The sequence below is a fragment of the Myotis myotis genome, unplaced genomic scaffold, assembly GCF_014108235.1.
Source record: "Myotis myotis isolate mMyoMyo1 unplaced genomic scaffold, mMyoMyo1.p scaffold_m19_p_2, whole genome shotgun sequence".
In the NCBI taxonomy this organism is placed as follows: Eukaryota; Metazoa; Chordata; class Mammalia; order Chiroptera; family Vespertilionidae; genus Myotis; species Myotis myotis.
The window spans coordinates 30,604,551-30,627,414 of NW_023416324.1; the positions used below are offsets into that span (position 1 = coordinate 30,604,551).

The 22,864-nt window shown below is 55.5% G+C and overlaps 2 protein-coding genes across 2 annotated transcripts; both read right to left on the reverse strand.

Annotated features, from left to right (window-relative positions):
• Positions 1–6,574: 6,574 nt before the first annotated feature.
• TMEM275 (transmembrane protein 275) lies at positions 6,575–15,297 on the reverse strand. Its single transcript, XM_036351850.1, has 2 exons — positions 14,943–15,297; positions 6,575–7,855 (listed from the first exon to the last, which is right to left on the reverse strand). Exon 2 carries the CDS (start codon positions 7,765–7,767, stop codon positions 7,231–7,233), a length of 537 nt encoding a protein of 178 aa, XP_036207743.1. The 5' UTR covers positions 7,768–7,855; positions 14,943–15,297; the 3' UTR covers positions 6,575–7,230.
• Positions 15,298–18,677: 3,380 nt separating this feature from the next.
• KNCN (kinocilin) lies at positions 18,678–21,720 on the reverse strand. Its single transcript, XM_036348210.1, has 4 exons — positions 21,380–21,720; positions 20,308–20,376; positions 19,558–19,632; positions 18,678–18,757 (listed from the first exon to the last, which is right to left on the reverse strand). Exons 1-4 carry the CDS (start codon positions 21,528–21,530, stop codon positions 18,678–18,680), a joined length of 375 nt encoding a protein of 124 aa, XP_036204103.1. The 5' UTR covers positions 21,531–21,720.
• Between the last annotated feature and the right edge of the window lie 1,144 nt (positions 21,721–22,864).

Genomic DNA, 22,864 nt, shown 5'->3' on the forward strand with positions numbered 1-22,864 from the left:
GGAGGGCAAGCCCCTCCCTCCCTCTCAAGCCCTCTAGGCACCACGTGGAGGTCTTATCCACACCCAGATGGAGCTCCCTGAGCAGGGCCTGGCATGGCCCAGAGCCTGGCTCAGAGTTGGTGTTGAATCGATACCACACTTGCTAAGTTGAACTGGAGGGGCAGTGTGAGGGCCAAGCTCTTGTCTAGAACCTCAGGAACTGGCTCCTGTCTGGCCCTGCTGTGAGGCCCTGGCTGCTGCTGGGCTGCTAACTGCTGTGCAGAGGTTGGAGTGTAGCCTATACCGGCCATCAGCCTGCCTTGATCCCTGGATTTCTGAATGTCCTCCTAGGGTTTTGATTCTCTGTGATATTTGCTCCCCAGTTTCATCAATTGTTCCATCTGAGACCCCTCCCCATGGTGGGTACATGCAGCTGTGGGTGCAGATGTGGCTTAGAGTCACTCGTGTGGCAAAGGCTCAGCAGGGGCCCAAGGAAGTGGGATGGAAGGGCCTCCAGGGATGGCACCCAAGGATGAGTGTGCACTGTCGTGGCCATGAAGGGCTTCTCCCTTTTCTGGTCTGTCACATTCCTGGCATCCTTTAGAGATGAGGTTGGATCTGAGGCATAGGCTGGGTCTGAGGCAGGGACCTCAGGACACGGCTCTGTCCTGGCATTAGCTCCCTCCTCTCAGTCTTGAGCACCAATGTCCAGAGTTTAAGGACAACACCCAGTCTTTGCGAGATGGGTGGGAGGGGGCCTCATCCACTAATGTTTATTGAGCACCAACTATCTGCCAGACACAGCCCGGACAATGGGGATGCAGTGCCTGTGCCCAAGGCACTTAGCAGAGACAGACAACGGATAGGTAAGCAAACACATTTGGGGTGCTGATTAAATGTTATAAAAAAAAAACAAAACTAAAGTAGGGACTGGAGTCAAGGGTCAGCCAAGGAGACAGATGGAATGACCAGACCAAGAGTTAGGACAGAGATGACCAGCTAGATCAACTGACAGGTGGACAGAAGGTGAGGAAGAGATTGGTTCAGGCCTGGAGGCAGGACTGAAGGCTCCCAAGGGAGAGGGGCTGGGAGGGGAGGCAGCTATTAAGCTGATGACTCCAGGCCCTAATCCTGTGCCAGGATGAGGCGAGGCGGGCAGTGTGTGTGGGGGGAGGAGAGCACCCCTGCTGGGGTGTAATTTCACGCTGAAGGGCCTGATGGGGCGTCCCAGGGACTGATCCTTTCTGGATCAGAAAACCCACTTCCCTTTGTCGCATGCAGGGCGATTAACGCCTTAACCCTTTGTGGGCTGGCCTAGGACCAGCCCCGCCCCATCGCACCTCTAGCTCCATGGGACCTGCCCAGAGCCCTTTGCCTCCAGCCCAGCCAACAAACGCTGGGACCATGTCTGCGGGGAGGCAGAAGCTGTAACTGAGGAAAGTGTGGGGATGGATTCTAAGACAACTTGTCCATGTCCCTGTTTCCAGCTCCCCCGAGCCTGTGCCCCCGGAGAATTGAGCTCCCCACTCCACCTGCAGGTTCTCTTATAGCTCAGTTCAAATCCAGTCTCCTTCGGGGAGCCCGGGGTAGAGTCTAATCCACCACCATAGCCCCATACATGTCCTGTGATGGGGTGCTCACTGCCTCCCGGGGGAGCCCCTTTGACTGACAGTAAGCAATTCTCCATGAGGAATGAACGTTGGCTGCCCCAGGAGGCCAGGTCCCCTACACACTCACAGCCATGCCTCCAGCAACACCCCAGAGACAGCCCTGGCCGTTTTGCTGGTGGCGGCATTGCAGGCCTGGGCAGCTCATCACAGTCAGCCCTGCCTCCATGTCCTCTCCCTCAGGTCCTCTGTCTTCTCCGTGTCTGTTCAAAGACACCCCAGGAAGTTGTCTTTTCTCTGGTCCCGCCCTCACTGCTCCCAGACTAACTTCAATGCATCCAGCATTGGCTCTCCCTGCCTCTTTCCTCCCCAGCTGCCCTGGGATGGGGGAGAGGGGCAGGGACTGGGCTGGACCTCCTCTAAGCTCCCTGGGTCCCTAAAACCCCAGCCCCATTAAACGAAATCCCCTAAATGTTATTTACACTTCGGAGTCTTAAAAACCATTAACAAAAGCCACTTAATTCAATTATCTTCCTGGCTGGCTCAGTTCTCAGCACTGAGCCCGGCCTCCCCCAGTTGCCCCCTCCCTCTACCTCCCAACCCCCGTCATTGTGTCGGGCTAATGAGGTAAACTGAAGCGAGCCCTGTCCCCCCTGACAGGTTTATGAGAATTTAATAAAGCGTGGCCGGGACCAAATGAGTTGCCTCAGCCTTGGAGAGCTCATTGTCTCTGGCGTCAGCGTTTTTTGACTCGAGCTGCCCCCTCCCCCGCCTGGCTCCTGCCTGGCTCAGTCCTCACCGCCACCCTGGGTATCTCCCAAGGTGAGCCCGAGGCCGGTGGGCCTGGCAGAGGCCAGCTTGGTCCTGCAGGCCCAAGGCACCCAGGCTGCACCCTGGGGAGGACAGAAACGGAACTGGTCGGTGAGCCCAGGGAGGGGCTGCACGGCCCCTTTTGTACCTCCCTCCTCGCACCTCTAGGACTTCTGCCTCCTTACCCACTCTGTGCTCCTGTCTCAAAGGACACAGCCAACCTGAGGCTGGAGCCCGCGGGGCCACCTTGTGCATGATTCATCTTTTCTTGCCTCTTTTGAGTGATGGCCAATAAATTCCCAGAGCAAGGGAATGTCTCCTTCCTGATGGGGCACTGGGCGGGGATGTGGACCAGTGATGGCTTGGTCCCACTCTCTTCACAGAAGTTCACCTCTTCCTCACATTTCCCCCAGAAGGCAACAAGGGGTGTAGCACAGCCCAGAGGGAAGGGGCTTGCCCAGGTTCCGCAGGAGCCAGAAGTGCAGATGGAAGAGGCTCCCAGCCTGGAGGCCCCCAGGCACCCTGGCAGCAGGAAGGCCCAGCGCAGAGCCCAGGGGCTCCTGGAGAAGACCCAGCCGTCCTCTCCCTCATATCCTGGACAGCCTACAACCAGCCTTTCCCTGCCTGGCTAATGTCCAGGAGTTTCTGGACCATTCAAAGACCCAGGACTCCTTCTCTCCCCCTCAAAAGTGGCTGCAGGAGTTACTTCCTTTGGGGGCTGAAGCCTGGCCTGACATGGAGACTCATCTGAAAGGCCCTTAAGTCAATGGGGTGTCGGGGAGCACGTCTTAGGTATCAAGGCTCAATCTGTGACCTTGATTAAAGCTCGGTCCTTGTCCAGGCTCAGGGATCGATGTATGGATCAGGGTTAAAGTTCAGGTTAGGACCAGGTTCAGGGCTCTTTGACTAGGGTCAGGCTCAGTCTGCTATCAGAATCAAGGTTCAGTGTATGGCTCAGGGTTAGAGTTCAGTTTGTGACCAGAATAAGGGCTAAATATGTGTCCAGGATAAAGGCTCAGTCTGTGTCCAGGTCAGGGTTCAATCTTGGATAAAGGTCGGGGTTCAGTCTGTGAACTGAGTCAGAACTCAGTCTAAGATCAGGATCAAGGTTCAATGTAGGGACCAGGCAGGGTCAGGGCTCAGAGTGTGACCAGGATCAAGCTCAGGCCAGGACTCACTATGGACTTGGGAGAGGGTTCAGTCTATGAATCCACTCAGGACTTACCTGTGACCTTGACAAAGGCTAAGTCTGTTTTGGGTCAGGGCTCCCTCTGTGATAAGGTCAGGTCCCAGGGTTGGAGGTGTCATTTAGTCAATAGGTTGGCTTAACCTCTCCGATCCCCTCAGCAAGTGCACCCAACTGTCCACTCCTCCCATTCCACAGGGCCTTGACCCTCAGAAGTGGAAAAGGCCAATGTGTGCAGGCTGCCTGGGCTGTAGTCTCTATCCCGTCATGTGCCCAGGCTGCCCTCTAGTGGCACTCTCCAGCAGTTTCTATTTCCTCAGGCTTGGCCCATCTCTATGGCCATTGCCTACTTTTGGGATCCTAGCCCTCAGGCATGTCTATCAATGTCCATCTAGCCATCTCTACATTCCCACGTCCTCCAACCTCTTCACAAAGAAGTAGAAAGCAGGAATTGGCCAGGAGAAGTCCCCCACAGAAAGGGAGCTTTTCACCTTTCCTGCCCAGACTTGGGCACCTTGATAATTTTCTCTAGAGTCTCAGCTGTGAGATAAGATTCACATATTTTACTAACTCAACAAATATTTGCTGAGCACCCACCTTGTGCCAGGTAGGCACTGAGTGCACAGCAGTGAACAAGACAGTAGTCCCAGCCTCTTAGAATTCACAGTCCACTCACTTCTCCCTAATCCCTGACTCCCCATCCATGGACCTTATCATCGAGGCACAGGCACCAGCAGAAGCGTAGGTGAGATTCAGAACTGGGCAATGTAAGGTACCTTCTCTCCCCAAGACTCAGAGTTTAGACTGGTTTAGATCCTGGTTCCGTCTTCATCTCTCCCCATGTGCCTCATCTGGACTCATGGCTTAGCCACCAGCCAAGGCCAATGGCTTCTAAATCTGCATCCTCTCTGCTCTCTTTCCAGAATTCAGGGTGTGGCTCCAGCTCCAGGGGAAGTCCCACTGAGCTAACAGACCTTTTATCTTACCAAAGCCCTTGCTTTTCCTCCAGATACGGCCAGCTGCTCCAAGCAAAATTCTAGAATTTTATTCCAGATTCTTCACTTTCACTCTCCTTACACTCCCGCAACAGGGAGACCTCAAAAAGATGTCAAATCTGTCCACTTCACAGCCACCGCTCCAGTCCCAGCCCCCAGCATGTCTCACCACAATAACCTCTTAACCCCATCTTCCTCTTGTCCCCAGCACTGTTTTCCCGACAGCAGGCAGGGCCCTCTTCATAAATCAGATCATGCTTAACACCCTCCAGTGGCTCCCATCTCGCCAAGAATAAATCCCAACTCTTCATCCTGACTTACTCAGCTTTCTATGAGCCGGGCAATAGTTCCTTCCCCACCCTCACCAAGTTCATCTCCCACCCCACAGCCCTTTTTTTCCTGGCCTGACACTGGAGGCCACATTCATTCTCACCTTAGGGCTTTTGCATGGGCTGAAATGCCCTAGAGAGGCCTAAAGAAGTGTGTGGGGAGGAGTCCCCTGGTAGGGCAGGCCTTGGGGGGGTGGGGGGATGTTGCTAGGGTGGCTGATTGGAAACTGGGCCCTGGGGTATAGAGAGTATCTTCTGTGTGCCTATGGAGAGGGAGCGACCACAGATGGGACAAATGACCTTCAGCTGGGCGTAGCAGTGGAAGAGACTCCAGGGAGACAATGTCCCCCCTGCTCCCGCCTCACTTCCATTCTATTCATTCACACCCTCTCTCTGTGGCCCACTGCCTTGAGCTCTTATCACCTGTTTCTTCTTCCTCCTCAGCAGCCAGGCTCCTAGATATGGAAGTCTTCTTGTGGGGGGAGAAGAGGAAGATAATGTGCACTTCCAGCAGGTGAAGAGGGGTTTGGGCTAAGCCTAGTATCCTAGGGCTAGAATCTGGGTGTCTCCTCCTAAGAAGGTGTAGGAGAAGGGTGAGCCAGATCACACCCCAAGGCAGCCTCATCAGTGGCCCCTCTCACCTCCTACTCTACCAGCAGCAGGTGGCGTCCGAGGCTGCAGACCAGTGAACCAGAAGAGGCAGGAATGGAGCCTGGGGTGGGGGCCTAACACACACACACACACACACACACACACACACACACACACACACACACAGTGGGGGTGGGGAAGCGCTCTGAGAAGAGGTCATCAGCTCCAGGGGCTGGATGCTTCAAAGGTTGGGGCCCATCGACCCATGTGAATTAATAGAGATGACCCGCTCAGCACCTATGGAAATAGATTCCCTCTTCTCCAGGTCAATGGGAGGGCAGACAGCAGGAGAGGCAGGGCAGAGAGGGGGCTCAGAGGAAGGAAGACAGAGCCACAGGGCTTGTGGGAAGAGCCTGGGCCCAAGCAGAAGAGCAGCAAAGACCACTCTGGAAAGAAAAAGGGCGGCTGAAGAAGCCAAGGGCGATGGGCAGGGAGTCACGGTCAGCAAGGGGTTGTGGTCCAGTGTGTGCCACCATCCCAGCCACTGCTGGCCTGGGTCCCCGCAATCTGAGGAGGGCCTGGCCCAGGGTTGCAGTATCTCCCCCCAGACTCCACGTGCTTTGTTTCTTCTTGCAAAGCAGCCTCTATCCCTCTAACAGATGCCCTCACCCACCCAAACAGAACACATGCTAAGCCCAGACTCTGCCAATCCCGCCAGACCAGCAGAAAGGACTAGGATTTGCATAGCCCTGGGGAGCCCTTCTTTCCTCACATCTCTGCTGGGTGACACCCTCAACCACCCCCACATGGGTGTGGTGTTAGCGTCGCCCACTCCCTATCTCATGCACACAGCCAGGCGATCTCACCCACAGGCACGGTCATATATGTTCATTCAGTCCCCCAGCCTTACACACCTGTTCCCCAGTTCACAGGCACCCCCGGTCTGTCTTTTGCTCACAGTCACACACTCCTTTCCCCTAGGTCTCCAAGGGGGTGAGAGGACCCCAGCCTAGAGCCCTGTAACCAGGCCCTCCCTCAGGGCTGCACAGCCACATCGGACTTGACTCCAAAGGTGCTTTATTGAGAAACGAGGTACAGAGGATGCGCAGGAGGACCCTCATCGGTTCACCCCTGTGGGGCCCTAGCCTCCGCTCCCCCTGCAGCCAAGTTGAGGGTGGGGTGTGTGCAATCCAGTTCTACCTTAGGGACTATCCTGGCTCAAATCAGAACCTCCACCCTCCCCAACTATTCCCAAAAGGTCATGGAGTGGAGATGAGGAGGGCGGGGAGGAGCAGAAGGGGGAGCTGGTGACCTTTCAGTGTGCAGGGGCAGGAGACAGCCCAGCCGGGCTGATTCTTCTCCCCCTCCCCCCTTCCTCCCACCCCTGGGGGGTATGGGCCTTGCTGGTAGTTAGTCCCTTTCAGAGTGTCTTTGCTCCCAGTGCCCAAATGCCCTGGGTAGTGGTGTTAGGGACTCAAGGTTTCATCAAGTCTGGGAGTGAAGTCATGTAGGGCCCAGCAGACTCCACCTAAAGGGCCAAGGAGCTGCCCCCTCCTGGGGTGAGGGGCCTCGACCCATTCTCCCCCTAACAGTCCCAGAGATGGGACACATGAGGCCACCTGTGCTCAGCACCCGACCCTTATGTAAATGTCCTTTTTCTTGTCTCCTGTTTTTTCTTACTTGGCACTGAACGGAGGGACCTGGGCCAGGAGAGTCCGAGAGGGCCCCTGTCGCTAGGGGGCGGCGCGCTCCCGGGGCAGGTCGAGCCGGTCCTCGTTGGTGCGCGGCGTGTAGGCGGCTGCAGGCGCGGAGGCGTCCAGGGCGAAGGGGCCGGGGCTGGGGCCTGGGCTGGAGCGGCCGGAGGACGCGGACGAGGCGGCGGGGCTGAGCTGAACGGCCGTGGTGTCCTGCGCCGTGCGCTCGCTGCTCTCCATCTCCAGCGCCACCGGCCCGGCGCCGCTGCCGCCCCGGCCCGGGCCCTTGGCGGCCGCCGAGTGCAGGCGGGACACGGGGCCCCGGCGGCTCCACGCGCAGCAGGCCGCGAAGAGGCCCAGCGCCAGCACCAGCAGTGCCGGCCCCACCACCAGCGGCGCGTAGTGCCTGGGCGGGAAGGAGGCGAAGGCGCCCACCAGGGTCACGTTCACGCCCACCAGCAGCACGCACAGCCCGCAGGCGCAGCACAGCGCGGGGGACCGCAGCTCCGGCAGCCAGCCCCGCGCGCCGGCGGGCGCCCCTGCCGCGGGCCCTCCACTCTTCTCTTTGGGCGGCATATGTCTGGGGATGCCGAGCACTCATCAGGCTCCTTCTCGCCGCCGGCCCGGACCAGCCCCCATGTCAGCGGCCAAGCGCCCTGTCATCCTGTGGGACAGAGCAAGAAGGAGGGGTCAGCAGCGTATCTCAGTTTCCAACCCCACGGTCAGTTCTGGGGCTACATCCAGTGACTGGGAGTGCAGAGGTCATCTCGGCCAGCCTCTGCCTCTGGGAAGCAAAAGCCCACCTGGAAAGAGCCTCCCTTTGCTTTCCTACCCAGTCCCTGGAGCCCTCTGGCTAATCTGCCATCCTCCTACCCTCTCTCCTCCAGACAGACACAGCCTCTCCACCTCCCCTCCTCCAGGAAGCCTTCTTGGGCTAATTAAATGGAGTGAATGGCTTCAAAGTGCTGGAATGAGAATCATTATCAATAGTCCCAGTTAGAGGGTAAGTGGCCACTCTTGGGATTTAGATACCCTCCCCCCACCCCCCCAGCGCCTTACAAATAATCGTATAGCCCCTCCTTGCCCAGAAGAGGTCTAGCAAGTTACCTCAGATCCAGGAGCAGGACCTAATGCCCTGCCTCCTGGCCTGCATGTCCCCACCTTAGGCTCTGGTAGGCATGGCAGTGACATCCTGAGCATCAGGTGAGGCCCTGGAGTGAGTGACTGCATGAGAGTGAGGAGCTTCTAACGTCTCAGATGGGCAGTGAGAAGGGACAGTCCCTACATAGGTTGGGTTTGGCTGGAGCAGACCCAAGGCCCCAGGTTCTTTCTAGACCAGGAATTCCATGAGATTCCAATCCTACCTCCATCCCACCTTCCCCAGCCCCCTCCCCCAGGATTCTACTGTTGAACCTGGACTCACAAGCATGATCACTGGATACTAGAATTCCTTTCTAGGATTCTCTAGTGGTATCTGGGATCTATCAGCGGATTCTAGAGTTCGGGGCATGTACAAGCAAGCGTAAGGTAATTGGAGTCTAAGGATTTAAGACCTCTATTGAGAATTCTGTTCTATAACGTGAAGTCACAGGTATGAAGGCCCTCAAAGGATGAGATCATAACTATGGAGTTGTGTTAAAATTGTGCAAAAAAATTCACAAAAGGGCTCTGAGTGGGGATGAGAGGCACATAATCAGATGGTCCCACACCTGGGAGCAGAGCATGCAGGATAAGTAAGGGAGCCTGACCTGGACAAGTGGCTTGTCCAGGCTTCATGTTAACACCCGTCATGTAGGGCTAATAAGAGAACCTACCTCATAGGGTGTAGTAATAATTAAGTGCTTAAAGCTAAATCAAATGCTTAGAACAGAGCCTGGAACATAGTGAGAATTCAATGAATATTGGCCATTTGTCAGCGCGGTAGTTGATAGACAAGGGGGCAATAAGCTCTCAGATCTGGGAGGCCGGCCTTGTTTAGTTTGCAGAGAGAACAGTGGTCTGTCCCTCTGGTGGAAGCGCCCAAGCAACAGGCTCTGCGTTGTCCTGTGGGTGTCCAAAGCCTGCACACGGTGGGACTGAGAGAGTTTGGTTACTTGTGAATGAAAATGAGGGCAGGTGCCAGACGGTAGCTCAGGGTGGACACAGGTTTGAAGCAGCCTGGCCCAGGCAGTCAGAGAGCCTGGCAGTCGCAGGGGGCACCTCCATTTCTGCCCAGATCTGATGACTCCAGGGCATCCTTCTCTGGCTCCATCGTGAGAGGTAGAGTTCTATTGGGACGCCAGCCAGAAGCACTTGGCTGACACACTAAGCTGGCAGGAATTCAGAAATTCCCAAATCCTGGCAAAAAAGGAAGACAAAACAAAACCAAAAAAAACAACACACCCCATGTTGACCCTGGAGGGCATTTACAGACCACAGGTTCCTCAAGAAGTTCCACGTTTGCCCTAACCCGTTTGGCTCAGTGGATAGAGTGTCGGCCTGCGGACTGAAGGGTCCCAGGTTTGATTCCAGCCAAAGGCATGTACCTTGGTTGCAGGCACATACACAGTAGGGAGTGTGCAGGAGGCAGCTGATCAATGTTTCTCTCCCATCGATGTTTCTAACTCTCTATCCCTCTCCCTTTCTCTCTGTAAAAAAATCAATAAAATATATTTTTTTAAAAAGAAGTTTCACGTTTGCATGAACCATTTGCTCTCTTTAACCTGCAGCTGTTGTCTTGCCGGCAGAATAGTAACCACTAACGGGTACAGCAATTTCCAGTTTGCAAAGCACTTCACATTCATGACATCACTGAACGGTACAACTGATTGATACTTATTAACAGCCACATTTCACAACCGAGGAAATGGAGGCTCAGAGCGGGAGGTGGAGCTGGCTCCCACGACTGCACTAGAAGATGATGCTCTGAGACCAGAGTCGGGGAACACATGACCTGGTGCAGTTGTGTGCAGCCTTGCTTCATCTTAAAGAGCAGAGTTTGATCCCCTGGGGGCTGATGTGGAGGCAAATCCTAACTTGCCTGCTGCCCTCAGGAGGGGCTGTGAGATTCCCTACTATAGCCCCCGTTTCTCAAGTTTTAATATTCAATGTGGGATATTCATGAGGTGGGCAGGAGCTTGAAAAGAGGGGCTATATGAATGTCCAGCATCATCTGACAAGGCAGGTCTTCCCTCCTACGGGGAGGCTCAGTCTGAGGCTGATGGAGGGAGCCCCTGGTGGAGGGGGTGGAGTCTGGCTCTTCACCTCAGCACACAACCACCTCCTGAAAGCTGACACTGGCCGCAGGTGGCTGGAGGGTCCAAGTTTCTTTTCCCTTGTGGGGAAGTCTCTTTGTCTTTGAGGTTCAGCAGTTTTACTAAGATGTGCCCAGGTGAGATGTCTTCATATTTATCCTTCTTGGGCTTCCTGGGGCTTCATACCATCTGTGGCTTGATTCCCCACTGCCACCCCAGTTTTGAAATATTTTCAGCCATTATCTTTTCCCCATTCTTTCCCCTCCTCTCCTTCTGAGACCCTAGTTGTGCTCATGTTCAACCATTTGACATTATCTTATGTCTCTTATACTCTATTCTGTATTTTCTAGCCTGTTTATCCTCTCTCTGTTTCCGTCTGGTTATTTTTCTTCTGATCTAGCATATGGTTTACCAACCCTCTCTTCATCTGTGTCTTCTTCATCTATTCAGTTCTTCATTCCAGTTCTAGAATTTTCAGTTCTAAAATTGCCACTTGATTATTTTCCAAAGATTCCAGGTGTGTTTTTTTGTTGTTGTTGATTCTCTCTTATCTGTTTTCTTGAACATATTAAACCCTTTAATGTCCATGTCTGAAAACTCCAACATCTGGATCTCTTGTTTCTATTATTTGTTTTATCGCTCTTGGTTTTTGGTCATTTAAGTCTTACCTCTTGGAATGCCAGTTAAGTTTTTATTAAGTGTTCAGCATTGTAGAGATAGCCTGAGGCTCTGAATGATGTCAACTTCCTCAAGAGATGTGCTTTTGCTTCTGACAGGCAGCTAAAGAAGGAACCAACCACTTTAACCTGCGCGGGGAAGGCAGGGACTGGGAGCTGTGCTTCAGTCTTTCTGAGCCTGGGTTATATGTGGTTAACGGTACTCTCACAGGATAGCCCTTTGAGCTCCCCAACTAGAAGCTGAAGTTTTGTTGTTGTTGTTTTTTTTTAAACAGGGTCTCTCTTCCTTTTAAGCCCTGAATTTCTATTTTGACTTGCCAACTCCGTGGCCACGGCACCCTACAAACTGCAAAATGCCTTAAGGGAAAAAGTGAAACCAAATATTCTTTTCTCTCCAAGATCATGGCCCCTCAAGTCCTTACAGCCTTGGTAGCTCTTCCATGTCCTTAAACAGAGTTCTTAACGGTCTACTGCAGCATTCTTAGTTATCCTCAGTGAGTGGGTTGGTCTGATGCAAGCTAGTCTATCTTCACCAGAAGCAAGTGTAGGTGAGAATCTGAAATTAGCACCTTCAGATTGCTAAATTAATTGTGCTAGGCTGAGCACTTTCAATAAACTATTACTGTGATAGCCCCATTTTATAGATGAGGTTATTAAGGCAAGAAAGATTAAACTCACAGGCGACCACTGAGTAGCGGTGGTGGTGCCAGGACACACAAACCTGGTGTCCTGATCTGGAAGCCTGAGGTCTCAGTTTAGCACAGCGCTAGGCTTGCTAAATGCTGTAGATAAGCTTCTGTAATTAGCACTTACACTGCTCAGCTGTCAACAGCACAGGAGAGGCCGGGTGTGTTTTGAGAGTCTCTCCAGAAGGTAGACTTGCTGCTCCTTGGCTTAGCTCAATAATCCCAACAAAAGAATGCCTGCCCAGGGGCTGAGCTTCCAAGTGCTAATTGTCAATGAATGATCTTATCTGCTCCTGGTTGGCAGAGCTGACTCTGGAAGACAAAACTACTTCCAGAGTTTCCGCCCAGGCAGAGAAAGGACCGAGGGCTCTTTCTGCCTTGACCCTGGTTAACTGGGATTTGGGGGTACACAGACGTGAGGTGTTGAGGTCTCTCAGCTGTTGCAATTCGATTCCACCTGTGGACTGTGGCCCTCCAGTTGGAGCTGTTGCACTCCTGGGCACTCTTTCGTTGAGGGAGCTCTGCCTAGCTCCGTAGTGTCGCAGGGGTTGTTCACTAAACCTTTCTGGTTCTTCCCACTTCTGAACACATATTAAGCTTGCACTTGCCGGCCAATGTGGGGTTAGGTGGGGCTGTGACTTGTTCTGGTTAATGAATTATGACTTGTGCCACTTTCAGGCTGGAGTATTTAATTTGGAAGCAGAATGCTCCCACTTGATGCTATTGTGATCCCAACGCCTTCAGCAAATCATCAATACATCCTCAGTAGGTGGAGGCAAGAACTCCTGAGGAGGGGTCTCTGTCTGAGCCCCTTGAGATCAGCCTGCCCCACGCCCTGGCCCAGTCCATGGGTCTGGATGTCTGTGTTGCACAAGAGCAGCTGCTTGACCAGGGCAGCTGCCAGGCCTCCTGGCCCCAGGTTCCTGCTCCAAGGGCCCAAGAGCCTCTGGGCAATATCAACCATCAGACATCAGACATGAGCCACTGGTCCCAGCCCCCGTACTCCAAGCGTGATTGAGGGACTCATTTGCTCAGTCTGAACTTTTTGTCCCTTACTGTGAACCCCTCTGTTTCCCTTGGTCTTAGTCCATTTGTCCCTCCCCCCTCTGAAAAGTCTGGGCCAGCCCCTTCCCCTGACCACTCCCAGCCCCAGTGCTCTCTCTATCCCAAGCCCCTCCTGTCCCCACTGCACCCCATCCTCAGGGAACCCCATCCTCATTGCTGGCTTATTCACCACCCTGGAAAGCTCCCAGCTTCTCCAGCTGAACTCTGCCTCCCAAAAGCCCCAAGAGCGGCCACCACCTCCACTCCAGCCAAATCCACAGGCCCCTCCCCACCCCAAGTGGCAGACACAGGGGTGTGCATGTGTGTGCATGCACACACACAAACACACACACACAACACCCATGGGCACTCAGTGACCAGACATGCCCAGAAATACGAACACAGATGCATTATACACTGAGAAATGCAGACACAGGCCAACAGGTAGACAGACACTCTCAGCTGCCTGCCTATTTGGTGGCAGTGAGTGCTGCCCAGCAGAGGTGCCTCTGGAGACTTCTGACTTCTCTTTTCCTGGGAGTGTGTGTGGGGGGGGGTAGGGGAGCTACCGGGTAATGAGGGGCGCAGGAGCCCTGGGAGAGGGGATGAGGGGCAGAGGCCATTCCAGCTGCCCTGAGGGGGCCTCCCCATTTGCTCGCAGTTTCTCTTACCCGGGCTCAGTTCTTGCTGAGTTTGGTCTAGATCAGTGATGGCGAACCTTTTGAGCTCGGCGTGTCAGCATTTTGAAAAACCCTAACTTAACTCTGGTGACGTGTCACATATAGAAATTTTTTGATATTTGCAACCATAGTAAAACAAATATTTATATCTTTGATATTTATTTTATATATTTACATGCCATTTAACAAAGAAAAATCAACCAAAAGAATGAGTTCACGTGTCACCTCTGACACGCGTGTCATAGGTTTGCCATCACTGGTCTAGATGGTCTCTGCTGGCCCTGCTTTGATCCAGCTGAGAGGCCCAGTGACACAGGACTCTCTCAGGCCTCTCAGCCCCCTCTCCTCAATCCAGAGTACCAGAGCATTTCCAGTCCATTCCCCAGCCCAATCTGCCACCAGCCCTGCAGATTCTCCCCTCCAGGTCTCTCTAGAATCCAGCCCTTCCTCTCTGGTCTCACTGCCACCCCCACTCTTCCTGTGGGTTAAAATCCCAGCCCTGGCTCCCTCCAGGTAGCCCTCGTGACTGTGCTGGAGTAGAGCTGAACTCACCAGGTGTGGTCCAGCGAGCATGCTGCTCCCTGGGCCTGCACCACACGCTGACTTGACCTTCACCTGGCTAACTCCAGCTCAGCCCCCAGAGTGCAGCTGGGATGCAACTCCCCTCAGGAAGCCTCCCTTAACTCCCCAAATCGGCAGGCAACCGGTGAGTCCTGGGTCCAGGTCTGCATCCCCCAGTGGCTCTCCCTGAGGACCAGGATTATATCCGCCTCGCAGCCACGCCCCGGAGCAGTGCCCGAGTCTCCGGAGGCCCAGGGAATATGGGTAAATAAATGGTGAAGGGAGGAGTTGGTCAGAGGGGCCTCTAACGTGTCTCCTGTCTTCCCGGCTCCATCTGCCTCTTGGCTTTGAAGGCACTCTGTGCCCACTTCTCTCTGACTTCCTCCTTCGCTTTGGGAGGTGTGGTGGGCAGCGGGGTGGGGCTGGAGGTGGATTCTAGTGCAGGTTCTCAATGAGTTAAAGGGGGAGATCAAAGACTAGCAGAGGGCCCAAAGCAGCCACTCTGTGCTGTCTCCCCTCGGTATCCCTCTCTGTTTTTCTCATCTCTTTTGGAAGAACCCTGTCGCAAGGCTACAGGTCCCTGACCTGTCTAGGCACAACCCAGTCCCCCTGGGGTTCAGGGTTGGATGGAGCATCTCCTCCATTCCTTACCGCAGCCCCTCCTCATGCCCTCTCCTTCCCCCACTCCTCTCATCTCCTGTCCTCCCTCCAGCTTCCTCCAGCTCCTCACTTGCCTGAGCCAGTCGGTGGCCCCCTGAGCACGCAGGGCCAGCAGGAGGAAGGGATTCCAAGAGATTCCTGAAGCAGGAGTGGGGTGGTGTGGTGTGGGGTGGGGTGGGGTGGAAGGGCGGGCTGGTCTCCCTGACTCACCGGCCTGGCTGCGGAGATCGGGACTCCGTGGCGGGTGGGCAGGGGCGCTGTGGGCCGGGAGCAGCCCCTGGGAGCGAGCGAGCGCGTGTGATGGGCGGCGGCCAGGCGCGCAGATTCCAGCGTGGTCGCGGCCCCTCGTTCCCTCTGACCCCAGGAAGAGCGATGATCTCACGAAGTGTCCTGCTCCCCGCTCCTCCTCGCCACGCGTCTCCCCTCCCCCTTCGGCGTCGCTGTGGGTCTCAAGCCCCCGGCCGAGACCTCAGCCGCCCACAGGCTCCGGTCTGGACTTTCTGAGTCCGCGGTGGACACAGCGCCGCTCACCCTCCAGCGAGGGGTGCGGGTCCCCCTGGGTCTGTCTGCAGCCTCAGACGGATTTCCTCGGAGGGGGTGGGGACGGAGCTGTGGGAGCGGGGAGATTCTTCCAGGGGTGGGATTGTTCTCAATCACCCTTCCCCAGCCACCCTCCACCAATCCTGCCCCTAGAAAGGGGTGTGGCCACAGCCTCTTTGGGGACTGTGTCTCCCCAGAACGATTGGGAAGGGCTCTTGGGGCGAAAGAATGAGGAGGGAGTGTGGGCTCAGGGCCACCAGCCTGGGCTGTGTTAGAGAGACCGGGTGGCATCTGAGGGGCGACTTTCTAGACTCGGGGTTCAGCCGGAAGAGCCCCTCTGCCTCCCCTTCATCCATCCTCCCATCCCTGCACAGCCCCCCCTATGTGAGCTGGTGCCAGACTCCCTCCACCCTGACAGTGGTCCTGTAAGGGTGCTGCTGTCCTGACCCTCCACCTGCAGATGAGGAAGCTGAGGCACGGGCCAGAACAAGGATGTGAGTCTTAAATCCAGGCTCCACCCCCCACGGTCAGTCCCCAGGTTGGCCTAGCGCACTGCCTGGACCAAGCACCCTCCCCGCCACCCAGCCAGGGGCCCTCCAGGCACAGCCACGGCCACCGCTATTGGACAGAACTGATTTCGTTTATTGAACAGAGCGCGGGCAGAGCAGGTCCAGTGACCTGGCCCTGTCCACACCCCTCCCGTACTTAAATATTGCAGGGTTCAGGAGCTGCTCCGAGGTGAGAGGGCACTTCCCCGTAACACTACCCACCACTCCACCCCTGCCCCCTTGGCCCAACCGCACCTTCTTCCAAAGCAGGGGTGGGGAGAAGGCCTGTGTCTCTACATGGACCATGCCTGTGACCAGGTTGAGGGCGTGGGGGTTCGGAGTGGAGGCCCGCTTGGGGAGGGAGTATCTGGACATTCACCTGCACTGGGGGGAGGAGTCTCAAGGAGCTTATATTGGGGGTGGGAGGTGGGGGTGGGGGAAAGAGGAGCCAGACGTGGCCTCAAGAACTCCCACCCAGTTTCAAGGGTCCTTTGAACCCCACCCAATTCGCCAGTGCCTTTGTTTCTTTCTTTCATCCTCAATGAGGACATTTTTCCATTGATTTTTAGAGAGAGTGGAAGAGAGGGAAAGACAGAGAGAAACATTGATGTGAGAGAAACCCATTGATTGGTTGCCTCCTGCACAAGCCCTGGGCCAGGGAGGAGCCTGCAATGGAGGTACAGAGGTGTGTGCCCTTGACCAGAATCAAATCCCCAATCCAATTCTTGGTCCCCAGGCCGGGACCCTTGGTCCACAGGCTGACACTCTATCCACTGAGCCAAACCAGCTAGGGCACCAGTGCCTTTCTATATGTTCATTCCTTAATTTATTCCACTCGGACCCCCACTGCTCTGTGCCTTGCCCTGTCAGCCTTTGGGGAGATCATGGTTGGGAAGGGTTGATGGTGGGCCCGGTTGGGAGAGCCCAGGCTCCCCTTGCCCCACTCCCACCCCCCTCCAGCCTTGGGCACTTTTGGGGGTGCTGCAGGTGAGAATTGAAGATAGGCAGGAGGAAGGGTTCCTTATTGATCAAGGAGGGGCCACCAAGCCTGACTACTATTGATGATAATGAGGTTTCGGGAGAGGAGAAAGGAAAGGGGAAGAGGCAGGAGCAGGAGCAGGAAGGAGGAGGGGACAAGGAAAAGGCAAGGAGGGGAGCTGACTCCCCCCAGGCTGGAAGAATGAAACACTCAACAATGGACCAGAGTATATGACATTGAGCCCCTTGATGGAGCCCTGTCCCTCCATGGTCAGGGAGCTGGTCCTTGTGGCCTGTGCAGAAAATAGCTCTTGGGCGGGGAGAGAGAGGAGACCTGGTGCAAGGCATGGCTCCACAATCTCCCACCTTGGGACTTGATGAGTCCTTTCCCTACAGAGTCTCAACTTTCCCATCTGTACAGTGAGATGGTCTCTCCCACTTTTGGTTGGGTTTTCCAACATCCACTGGGTATTTTTTGCCCAGCTCTCTGCCCCTTACCCTCAAGAGGAGAAATAGACAAGGGCCATTAAGAGTGATGAGGGCTATGATGGAGGGAGCCCTGGGGTGATGGGAGCACAGAGAAATCAGGGAGGCTTCCAAGAGGAGGCGCCACCTGCACGGATCCTTTCAGAATGAGATTCTTTCTAGCTTTGCCTTTTTGCTCACCAGACCAGGACAGAGGCCACAAACAGGTGTCTCTGAAGAGATCATGAAGGTGCATGTGTATGAAGAGTGGTGTGGAAGGAGGAATAATGTTTTCTGCAGAGCCACATGCACCTGGGCCAGGTCCTCCTCACCCCACGCCTGTGGGTGCATGGGGCCTTGAGGTGGATCTCTAGAGAAAGCCCGGGGAATGTTTTTTCCATTACAATTAAGCCATTAACATTTATTGAGCCCCTTGGGACTTGATGGTGACAGGAAAAGGGCAACATATAGTAGGCTTAAATAGGATTAATAATTATTTTATGAAAAAGAAGACTTCAACCTGCCTGAAGACTATCGAGAGAGGGAGACACAAGCTGGTGGGAGGACCAAGAGGGAGCTGTGGTTAAGGGATTCTTGGAACGAGGCCTTTAATGGTGGGGGTTTTGAAAGGCAGAGAGGAGCAGAGGCGCCTCCAGGAGAACATGAGCCAGGGTTTGGAGGCTGGATGTGTTCTGAGTGTTCAGGTGCAGTGAGAGTGTGGAGGGTGGGGAGGAGAAGGAGGCTGGATGTCTTGTCTGGAGTCAAATACCAAGAGTCTCAGGGGACGGCTCAGCTCAGAAGCCACCTCCTCCTGGAAGCCTCCAGTCATGACAGTGACCACTTGGCTTGTTTAGGATCCCTCTCCCCCTCTCGCCTCCCATTCCCCCTCAGGTTCACTGCTGCTAAGGTCCCTGAGGAGTTGCGCAGAGTTTTAATATCCCCGAAAGAATCAGATCCAGCCCCTCTATTCAGCCAGTGAGCTCTAGAGGCCCAGGGCCAGGCCTGGGGGCTAAAGGGCCCAGCCAGGACCCTGTCTGCGGTTCCTGTGGGCCTGTGGTTCACTTCTGTGACCAGGCTGAAGCAAGAGACTGGGGTATCCCTGGACCCTAAATTCCACAGAAACCAGTCAGTAGATAGAAAGTGGAAGGAAGCTGAGCTGAAGTCCAGAGAGAAAATCCAGTCAAGAGCCTAAAACAAAGACCCCCCTGTGGGGCTTCCAGCGACATCTTGTTTCAGACTTCCGGACCCCGACTCTGTGGATCCCGTTGCCAAGAGCCTTGGCCAGGTGAGTGCAGGTCTGACATCTCCAGGTGCTGGTTCATTTCTGGTTTGGACCCAGGAGGGCTCTGAAATCCGGGTGGCAGGCAGGAAGGGAGGGCCGGGCAGGGCAGGGGGCAGCCCCTCAGCCCACGGCTCAGCCCTCCCCAGTCCCCCGGCCCCCTGGCTTCAGCTTCTCCAAGGTTCTGCTCACAGTGGCCAGGCTGCTTCGGACTCCTGGGGGGAGAGACCAGGACAGGGCTGCCTGAGTAGACAGATCTCTGGGTCAGAGCTAACCAGAGGGACCTGGAGCAGAGCGGGATGGACTAGGGAGAAGGGGGAGGCCCAGGAGGCAGTTTCAGCCCCATTCATAGAGGCATGGATGGCCAGAACGGTCCTTCAAGAGGACTGCAGCCTGGTGTAGGGTTAGAGGCAGGAACTGGGGCCTGACTGCCTGGGCTCAGTTCTAGCCCCACTACTTCCAAGCTATGTCACTTCATTTCCCTGCGCCCCATATATAAAGTGGGGCTAATTACAGTACCTTCCTCATATGGTTGTTCTGAGACTGGGATGAATTAATATATGTAAAGTGCTTGGAACAGTGTCTGGCATGGGACCTATGCAGAGCTGAGGCATCCTCCCGCTGGTGGCAGGCACTGTGGGCTGGGCTGCCTGGAATTTTCCAGTGTGTGGAGATGGGGCAGGAAGAAGGTGCCAGTTTCAGGTACCAGCTCTGAGAGTTGGATTCTACAGTGGGAGAGGAGAGTGAGAAAATGAACTGGGGCATGGGATGGAGGTGGGGAGGGGCAGCGAGGTGCTGATGATCCCAGGCACTGAGGACAAACAAGAGGAGCTAAGCTCAGCTTGGAGCAAGAAGGGTTTTGACTAAACATATGGAAGAACTACCCAACTCTGCAGGCTCTCAGGGGCTGGGGAGATCCCTTCTGATTGCCCCTCAAGGTTTCTCATGGGTCCCACAGAGCTGCTCAGCCAGAGGGGAAAGGCGGAAGAAGGATTCTGGAATTTCTGGTACTTACCCTCTTTATTGCCATTGGCGTTGGATCTTCCCTCCCCTTGGTCTGGCGCTGGATGGGGGTGGACTCTCAGGTTCCCTGCAGGATGAGACCACCCCAAGCTCTCTGGTCACTAAGCCAGTTTTGGAAAGGGAAGTCCTTCCTGTTGTCTAATCTCCATTCCTGCGGCTGTCTTTGCTCCACTGTTCTTTTAGGTCTTCTACACTATCTGGGCTGGTGTGGGGTCGGGTGGAGATGGGGAAAGGGCCTTGAAGGAGAAGATGGTAGGGAGCTGGGGATATGTAAAGCCCCGTGGGATTGATGAGATGGGAGGGCGTATTTGGGGAGGTGGGAGCTATATAAGGGTGCTAGGGTCTTAAGGGAGAAAGAAGGTTTTATGGTGGCTCGGGGATGAAGTAGGGAGATCTGGAGATTTTGGAGGTTTGGGGGAGATGGAAAATCTATCAGGGGAGATGGGAATTTTAGGTGCTCTGAGCAGCTTTAGGCACTTTTGCAGCAGGCTGGAATGTGCTGTACTATAGTCATAGCAATGCCTGAACCACACACCCAAACACACACACACACACACACACACACACATACACACACACACACACACCACCCACCCACACACACACACACACCCCACACACACACAAGCAGGAGCAGTTGCACATGTGGGCTCTGTTCCCTGCACAGTGGGCCGCAGACTTACATACAAAGGGTCTCGCACAGACTTTGGCAGAGAATGCTGGGGACGGGGAGAGGACTCACCTATGTTAGGCAGGATGTGGTCTAGGTTGAACCGAGCCTTCAGGAAGGGGTAGGCCAACATGAGGAGTCCTGGGATGAGAGACAAGAGGGGTTCTATGATGGGGAGGCACCTGGGGGTGGGAGCTGCATGAAGCTGTGGGTGGCTGTGAGCCCAGGGGTGGTTTACAAGGGTGATATTGGACATGCATGGAGGAGTGTGCAGGTTGGGACTGTGGGTGGGTCAGGGTGAGCCTGTGAGTGTGTGCACGGGCCGCTCTCGAACAGCGGGTCCCAGGAGGGGCAGAGAGCAGTGCCTATCTGGGGAAGGGGCTACAGGCCCCACCAACCACTGGAAATAGGCTCAGCTGCCACCACCACCACCAACTCCTCCATGGTAGGGCTGGGGGGGCTCCTCAGCATGCTCTTTTCCACCCAGACCTGGAGAGGGGGTAGCAGAAGAGTGGGTCCTGCCCTGCCATTCCCGCTGTATCCCCAGACCAAGTGTCCGTGGCCCTTGGCTGGAGTTTGCAGGTACAGATGCCCAGAGCCCACAGCCTAGTGTTTCTGGTTCTGTTTGGCCCAGGGTGGTGGAGTGGGGGGTGGTGAGGGATGGTATTCAGCATCACTGTGGGCACATCAGTGGAACTGGCCCAGATACACAGATGGACAGATGCCTGGACAGACAGATCTGCTGCTGAGACATACTGAGGGAAAAAGGAAACCCTTTGTCTGAGCTACATCCTATCTTGGCTCAAGGAGGGTTCACCGGGAACTTGGTCCCCTTTTATCTGCTCCCATAGCCCCACCAGCAGGCTTATGAATCCTACCACAATCCCAAGAGCCCAGGCCTGAGACTGGAGAACCAGAGGGGGAGCAGCCAGAGAGGAATGGGGCACAGCTCCTTTCCCGGCAGTCCATGGAGGGAACCTCACCCCAACCTTCCTCTCCCTCCCTGTACCCCCCCCCAAAGCTGCCTTGCTCTAGCTTCCACCCTCTCTGACCAATTCCTGTTGTCCCAGCTCTTCCCTTCATTTCCTGTTCACTTGCCCCTGCCCCTGCCCCTGCCCCCTCTCCGAGCCCAGCACCTGCTCACCCAGACCAGCAGCGCCAATAAAGATACCACCCAGAGCGGCCACAGCTTTGGACACGGAGATGCCGATGATGATGCTGCCGGCCACCAGGCCCAGGGCCACGCACGCCAGCTGCAGGCAGCGGAAGTCTCTGCTGCTGATGGGGATGTCCATGCAGGCCTACCCAGGGCACCGTGGCCAGCCAGTGGGGCCGGTTCCCGAAAAGCCCTGGAGGTCTTGGTCCTCTTGGCTGTCCCTGGTTGGAGCTTCACCTTCAGGGTGGGAGTTTCTGGGCAGTAAGATTCTGGGCTTGTCACCCTTAGATTTATCTGCAACCCTATCCCACACTCTCCTCGGTATCCCCCACCTTGACCTAAGATCTCTTCCAGGTCACCCCAGCTTATTGTTCCTCCCCTATAGGCCTCTGAAGCTGGGGACCATTTTGAGGACTCCTGCCTGGCCACACCCAGTGCTGGAGAGCGGGGCCTGCCCCATGGGGTCCTCCACTGCCTGCCTTCTCCTGGGAGAGCTCAGCCCAAGCTCCCCTGCCCAGGACATCCTGCCCCAGCTCCCAGGAGTCTGCTCAGCTGCCACTGAGCCTTGGCTTATTAAAATTTAAAGAAGTGTGTGTGTGGAGGGGGGGGGGGTAGCGGGGCAGGGGGGTTGGTCCAGGGGCCAGGTTCCTCTGAGATGCAGGCAGCAGGGAGGTGCTGAGTTATTCATGAGGTTGCAATGTGAGCTGCTGCCTGGGTCCCAGCGGCCCCCTAGGGCAGTCAGCCCAGGTTCCACTGCTGGTCCCTGACAGGGCAGGATGAGCTACTGGCTTCATGTGGGGCTCAGTAGCCAGGGATGTGAGGAGGCTCCCTGGCCACATGCTCAGGGCTCACTCTGCTGTCCCTTTGGCTTGGAGGTGCACCTGGGGCTCTGCTTGGGGACTCAGAGACAGAGCGAGGGAAGGAGACCTGGAGGAGACTCAAGAGACAGGAACAGCAACTAGGACAGGAGGAGAAGGAGAGGTGTCTTTTCAAATCCACTCTGTATGCCTGCCCTCCCTCTCTCCCCCCACCCCATCCTGCAACCTCTGATTGCAGGCAGGACTGAGGAGTCCTAGCTTGAAACGCCCCCTCCCCCTTTCTCCTCAGTTAGGCTTGGTACTCACTCCTCTTTAGTTTTCAGTGGGCTGAGAGAGTGAGCCCTTCTAGCCTCCTGACAGGGAGCTGACAGGGAAGAGCTGTGGTGGGGGCCCCGGGGGCTAGGGCTGGGAGAGGAATTGGGATTGGAATCAGCCCAGGTGGTGGCTGGTGATCATGGCCTGGGTCAGGAGACTGGGACATGGCTGGTGCCTCCCGACCTCTGGCCTAAGCTCCTCTGCCCAGCCTATCTGACAAGCTGCTGGCAGGACCCACCAACTTGAGGTCGGGCAGCACTCATCCAGCCCAGGCAGCCCAGCCCTGTGCCTCCCCCCACCCCCCGCCCCCGCCCACTTCTGGCCCTCATCACTGATTGTA

Coding starts and splice junctions, on each gene's coding strand:
- TMEM275 (XM_036351850.1), bottom strand. CDS start 7,767: ATGCCGCCCAAAGAGAAGAGTGGAGGGCCCGCGGCAGGGGCGCCCGCC.
- KNCN (XM_036348210.1), bottom strand. CDS start 21,530: ATGGACATCCCCATCAGCAGCAGAGACTTCCGCTGCCTGCAGCTGGCG. Junction 19,633..20,307: donor CCACATCCTGCCTAACATAG/GTGAGTCCTCTC, acceptor CTCATCCTGCAG/GGAACCTGAGAGTCCACCCC. Junction 18,758..19,557: donor CGCCAATGGCAATAAAGAGG/GTAAGTACCAGA, acceptor CTCTCCCCCCAG/GAGTCCGAAGCAGCCTGGCC.